Below are 6,924 nucleotides of genomic sequence, written 5' to 3' on the forward strand. Positions count from 1 at the left end.
AGGGGCGCTTGGGTGGCTCAGTTGGCAGAATATCAGACTCTTGGTTTTGGCTCAAGTCATAATCCCAAGGTTGTAGGATCCAGCCCCACACTGGGTTCCTCACTGGCCATGGAGCCTGCATAAGATTCTCCCTCTCTCTTCCCCTCTCCCTGCACATGCTTTCTCTAAAAATAAAAGAAAAAAAAAACTTTAAAAAAATAGAACAAAAGCTTTCCCCAGATTCTCAAAAAGATCAGGCACAAAAACTTTAAAAATCTCTGCTTAATTAAAAGCAACGAAAAGAGCTACTATAATTTAATTTCTTTCTTTAATCCATATATAAATAAGCCAATTGTTAAATTAGCTTCTAGTTTATCCTTTTGGAAACCCATTTGAATTTAGAACTTGCAAAAATCTGGGTTACACTTTTTAGACTACAGGAACAGATACAAAGATAATTAAAGTCATTCTAAATCTTGAGTAGTCTTGCAAACAAGGTTCTATTGAACATTTGCTAAAAGATGTGCCAATTAATTGGAAAACTCAGACAAAGGTGCTCTCCTGTCCGAAAGGAATTTCAACACCGTTAGTTGCATCATTCAATGCACAAGCAAGAGCATTATACATTTAGCACAAACACTGAGTGAAAAAGTCAGGAAGTAGGTTCTAATACCAGTTTTATTTGCAACTAATCACATACAAATCACTTACCTATAAAATAATGATTAACATCAATTCTCTAATTCACAAATATATCACGAAACCAAAATTCTTCCCAAGAAAACTTCTTTGTAAACCAAGATATCAATGCTGCTTAGCTTTTACCTAACTTCAAGGTTGAGAATGACAGATCAGAGTATTTGTCACTCCTCAATTGTTTGCATACCTTAATTCTGCAGATGGACGATCTGGTTAAGATTGGCACTGTCTTATTTCAACCTTAAAAAACAAAAAGCTATCCACAAGAAGTTACTGGTGAAGAAAAAATTGGCCAAATACATTACTGAGACATAGCTTTGTGTTAAGTACAGTGCTTATAACAACTCTGCTGTTAAATAGAACAAAATGTAGCCCCACACAACTTAAAGTATGTTTGCCCTTTTGAAGGAACACATACTGTTAAGACAAGCATCTTATTTGACTAAAAATGTTAAGCAGGAATGTTTTGTAGTATCTTCAAATGGCCAATCAAAATGGCTGATAACCTTTTTAAAAAAAAAAACAAACACAACCTTTTGTGTCTCCCTCTCTCCATTTTCATCCTACGCTATTTCATTAAAAAATTCAGGTCCCCACCTGAGAGCACAATCCTCTGTACTCAGTCAGGGTGTAAGAAATGTTAGCATTCAGTCACTAGAGCATAAACATCAAAGAGGAATTAGCATGTTACTGAATGAAGATACAGGAAGAAAATTCTAACTGGGTATAGAAAAAGACACACCATAAGCAACTGGTCATTTATCGTGTGTATGTAGTGTGACAACCATATCTAGTAAACCCTCAAGAGGTAAGCACTTGTATTTAGCAATGTCAATTTTGTACGATTTAGTCTGTTTCTGAACATTCCCTTACGTAGTGTGACAGAAACAAAGACCGGAGCTTGGTTCACAGAGAAACACAAAACAAATACAAATACCCTAATAAAATAACCATGTATGCCACTGCTTAGGGAAATATTTTAGACGAAATATACTTTCACTACTGGCCCCAAAAGCCATCATTCACTTATGTTATTTAACTGTAAACTTTTAATACAAAAATACCTTTAAGCTGATAATAACATTTAGTAACTTACAAAAACTGACAATATTTCAATGCTACACAAAACAGTTCTATACACAACTTAGAGTTTTAAAGTCCTTTGCTGGCACTTGATTTTATAGTTGATAGACACAATATCTACTGATCTCAATAAAATACTGTTCTTAGCTTACACATATTTTCAAAACGAAGATTATCTCATTAAACAGCAAAGAATAATCACATTTTGCTGACAAATCTCAGATGAACACTAAAATTGTACAGCCCAAGTATTTTAAGAATCACATAAACTTTTTAAGACAATGGATACAAATTTACACAATCGTCTCCAGTGAAAAAGGATTATTCCTCTGATTCTGTGAAGCATGTATCAAGTATAGATCAAAAATGTGAACTGACAAAGCTAGTTTTTTTTTTTTTAAGGTTTTTCAATGACTGGTGACACTATTAGAACAGATGGAAAACTGGCCACTGTTTGCAAACACACATTTTATATTACAAATTTAAAACAGAAATTTCTTTTCAAACAGTAGAATCCTGTTTTTGTTTGCTTTGTTTTTACTTTTAGGGAGCCTATGGCCATTCCCCACATCATTACAAATGAAATCACCAGTCACATTAAACATTTAAGTTTTTTTTGTTTTCTTCTTCACACAAGGGGAGGTAATTAAACTAAAACCTGGCATACTATATTTAAATTAGAATGCATTTCATAATAACCCGCTAATTTAAAGTTTTGGAAACTTACTGCCCTGTTCTGAAGGAAAATATATACTTTCAAAACCCTACCTGGCAATTCCTAGCTAGTAAGTTTTCTATTTTAAAACTCAAAATTCAAGTCACAGTACTTGTGGCACGAAACAGAATATAAGATTTAATAACAGAAGACTAAATTAGTATAATCAAACATAAACATACCAAACAATCAAATCAATATAGGACTTTTAGAACAGTAAATTATTAAATAGGTTGATTTCTTTGAGTGTATAAATTCCCTAACATTAAATATGTTAGTATTTCAAACAATACCCTTTCTAAACCAAACCTGAAATTAATCAACCTGTTTTTTTTTCCCCAGCAAAGAGAAAGGGTATCTCTTTAAGACACTTTTCAAAGCAGTAAAAACACCTTAGTGTTTCAACCTATCTACAACAAATTCTGCTGATACTGTGCATTTCACTGAGGCGCTACCTGAACCCACAAATCATCATCAGATAAAGAACTTGAACTTCCTGACTCAGAGTCCAGCTCACTGAATCCACCTAAATCCCATTCAGTACTCGATTCACTAGGCACATCTTCTTCCTCAGTGAGGAAACTGTGACCAGGCTCCAGGCAGGAAGGATAAACACGAGCTGAGAGGCAAAAGAAGTTGGAATCAAACTGGAAGAGGCCTAATGTGGTACCTATGTTGATCCACTGATCTCCTCTAGTGTCATATTCATACACCGTGACCCGGTTCTTCTTCCACTGTGGGGTGCGTGAGGTGATCAGCAACAGTTTTTGGCCGTGATTGATAATCCGGTAGTTGTTGGTCTCAGACACCAAGGGAATATTATTGATCTGCCTCCACTCTCCTCTGACTGGATTGTAGACCTTCATGACTGGGATGTCACAGATACAATAGATCTCATCATTGAAGACACAGGCTTCCTGAAAGTCATTGCGCTTAAGAGAAACACACTTCAGCCACATATTGTGGCTAGGATCATAGCAGAACATGCGCTTACTGTTGAGAGCATAAAGATAGTTCTGAATTACCATTAGATCAAAGGATATAAAAGAATGGGGTAGTGGAGCCACCAGTGCCCACTGGTTTCTCTGAACACTGTAGCATTCCACTTCCTTCAATTTGACCCCAGTAATGGGGTCTCGCCCACCCAAAATGTAGATGTAGCCATTGAGGTAGGCCACATCCATGCCCTCCCGACACAGCAGGCGGTCAGCAAGCTGCTGCCAACTATTCTGGGCCGGCTTATACACCCACAGGTCTTTCCTGGGCTGGGCAGCCAGGTAGATGTCATGGTCTGGAGAGACACAGACGGCTAAGGTGGTCACAGTCCTGGTATGAGCAAGGCACGTCAGAGGCGACGGCACTTTGTACATATCTCCGGTGTATGGGTCACAGCACAGAAAGGGATCTCTAGGATGTCCAAAGAAGATCACCATCTTCTTGGCGCACACACCCAGCCTCTGTGGTGGATTTTCTGACGTAGGTACAATTGAGCTGCTGCTGCCGCTGCCGCAGCTGCTACCGCCGCCCCCGCTGCCGCCAACGCTGCCGCTGCTACTGCCGCTGCCGCCCCTGCTAGTGCCGCTGCCGCTGCCGCCGTCACTGCTCTCTGGCTTTGGCACCAGGGATTTGCACAACTTGTCACCATATCGCATCTGCAGGGCCCCTTCAATAAGGTCTAGACAGTACTTTTTCACGATGGTGTTGGTCAGTAGCCCTTCCAGGTAATCCTTATTATCATCTTTGAAGTGTGTCCAGCGGACACACTTGAAGACTTCTGCAGCGTTGGGACCCCGCTCCTTGGGAGACGCCTCCAACCACTGCACCGCCACATGACACACAGTCTGCTCAAGCTCTATGTTTAGACTATCAAGGCGCAGGATAGACAGCAACTGGGTGAGGGTCAGATCTGCCAGAGTCTCTTCCCGAATCGAACCCATCTGGCTGAGCTGCTTGAAGTTGTGGGCTATGAAGGACTGGGCCTGTGACCGTAGTTTGCGATGGCCGAAGGCGTCGGCAAACTTAAAGATGGCGGTGCAGTTGGCCAGGTCAAGGCGGCGGGCTAGGAAGGAGGCACAAGCTTCCCGCACGTACTCGAGCTGCAACATGTCAGAGGCCGCGTAAAGGCGTTCCACATTGGCCTCACTTAGAGACACGCGACCTGTGTAGCAGTAGTCGACCAGCACCTCGAAGGACTCGGCATCCACATCATGCATGGTGACATTTGTCTGGTGGCTCTCGTACATGCCACCTGTGAACATGCTCTTGAAGTAGGGACACGCGGCAGCCAGCACGTTACGGTTGCAGGGGAAGAGGCGGCCGGTGCCAGGCCCGCTGCCAGGTGTCACCACCTCGATGGTCACATCACATAACAGCCGTGCATCGTAGAAAGACTTCAGCTGCGCCAGCAGGGCTGCAGAATGAGCCGTGTCCTTCAGCTCCTCCGGGCCCGTGAAAAAAGCCGAAACTGTGGGCTTGTGAACCCTCTTGGGCCGCTTCCCGCCGCGGGGACTGGCCAGGCGGCGAGAGCGCGGAGCTTCTTCCCGGGACTGCATGGTGGAGATGGCGGCGAGGTACGAGGGCGAGAATGGGTGCAAGGACCGGGCTCTGACTCCTCCTTGCCCTCTTCTCGCTGGTGCTAGATCGCGGTGTCTCCGGAGAGACTGCAGTACGGGTCCATTTACCTAATTCAGTCCTATGCCGCAGTGCCGCCTCCCTTTATCACGTAGCCAGTGTCTGACTCACCCCTTTCCAGTTCCGCGCCCTTTCTCCGCCTCTGCTCGCCTTACAGAACCCGCTGGACGGAACCGAGAGCCGCCACTGCCGCGCTGGCAATACCGGTAGGCATCCAAGTGGACTACGGCTCCCGGACTGCCTTTCGCGCCTCAAGGCATGCCGGGACCCTCCGGACTCAAGGGGATAGGCAGATGGACAGTAGCCGCTGTGCATTTTGGGAGTAGTAGTTTCAATAATATCGCGAGATTAGTCAGCCGTTCATTGTTTCAGGTGACGAAATTAGAAATCGGTAATTTTCTTTCGTTCTGTTTTATGATTTAGAACTTTGGATTTGGAATCCAGATTAGACACCCGTTCTGTATTTATCAACTCTTTGGCTTTGCTCTCAGAACTGTTTTTAAAAGTGTGAATAACAATATATCATAGCCCGATGTGACGACATGAATTGCGTAGGTTAAATAGGATGCTCTGAATAAATATTTGTGGATTAGAATAATAAAGTATTTAATGCAGTGCCTATAATGTAGGACTAGATAAGTTTTAGCGTTTCTTCTACCATTTATGAAAAATCGAGCACCTACGCATTTGAAATCACGAGCCTGCAGGGAAAAAATTCAAAATGCTGCAGGTTTCTGCAAGAGATTCCACCCCCTCGCTCTGCCGCCCCCGCCTTTTAATATTTTTTTTTCAAATATTGTTTCAAGCGTACAGCATAATGATTGATAATTCTATACATTGCTCAGTGCACGTTAAGATAAGTGTACTTTTAATCCCCTTTCTCTCTTTCACCCATTGCCCCACCTCCTCCCTGGCAACCACCAGTTTGTTCTCTATATTTAAGTCTGGGGGGTTTTTGCCATTGTTTGTCTGTTTTTTTACTTGTTAATAATCGTTTGTTAATAACGATTTTATTTTTAAGGTCAGTTTCAGGTACTCCAAAATAGAATTAATTTATAGGAAGCCTCCAAAAACCACCTCCTTACAAGTTTTCTGTTATTTACACCTTGCCTAACTATGTGTGTTTGATACAGGTGATGAATTCACACTGGTACGTATTAATTAAAGCGTACAGTTTCTATGAGGTTTTGGTCTTTGTGTTGTATAGTTCTACTGGTATTGAAAAAGGTATTTCATGTATCTACCATTATAGGTACAGAATAGTTTCACTGCCTTAAAAATCCTCTGTGTTCAATCTATTTATGCCTCCTTTTCCCTGCCCTCCAACCACTGATTTTCTTGCTGATTTTCACAGAAACCACTGATTTTCTTGCTGGCTAGGTAGTTTTTAACTTTTCCAGAATGTCATACAGTTGGAATCCTATCGTGCATAGCCTTTTAATGTATCTTCTTTTGCTTAGCAATATTCATTTCAGGTTCCTTCATGTCTTTTTTATGGTTTAAAAGCCCATTTCTTTTATCATTGAATAATATTGCATTGTATGGGTTTACCATAATTTATCCATAACCCATTGAATGACATTGTGTTTGCTTTGAAGCTTTACAATTGTGAATAAAGCAGCTATAAACACTCATGTGCTGGTTTCTGTGTGGACCTTAGTTTTCGGCTTATTTTGGTAAATACCAAGGAGACTGACTGCTGGGTCCTAGGGTAAGACCATGCTGAGATTTGTAAGGAATTGCTAAAATATTTTCCAAACTGGTGGCTATCCTGTTTTTGCATTCCCACCAGCAATTAATGAGCATTCCTGTGTTCG

The 6,924-nt window shown here is 41.8% G+C and overlaps 1 protein-coding gene across 1 annotated transcript; it reads right to left on the reverse strand.

Annotated features, from left to right (window-relative positions):
• Positions 1-639: 639 nt before the first annotated feature.
• On the reverse strand, positions 640-5,306 carry KBTBD6 (kelch repeat and BTB domain containing 6). The gene has a single exon (XM_029936644.1). It carries the CDS (start codon positions 5,026-5,028, stop codon positions 2,917-2,919), a length of 2,112 nt encoding a protein of 703 aa, XP_029792504.1. The 5' UTR covers positions 5,029-5,306; the 3' UTR covers positions 640-2,916.
• Between the last annotated feature and the right edge of the window lie 1,618 nt (positions 5,307-6,924).

This window comes from Suricata suricatta, chromosome 4 (assembly GCF_006229205.1).
Source record: "Suricata suricatta isolate VVHF042 chromosome 4, meerkat_22Aug2017_6uvM2_HiC, whole genome shotgun sequence".
NCBI classification, from domain to species: Eukaryota; Metazoa; Chordata; class Mammalia; order Carnivora; family Herpestidae; genus Suricata; species Suricata suricatta.

Excerpts from the sequence above, each read along its gene's own strand:
- KBTBD6 (XM_029936644.1), bottom strand. The coding sequence starts at position 5,028 with ATGCAGTCCCGGGAAGAAGCTCCGCGCTCTCGCCGCCTGGCCAGTCCC.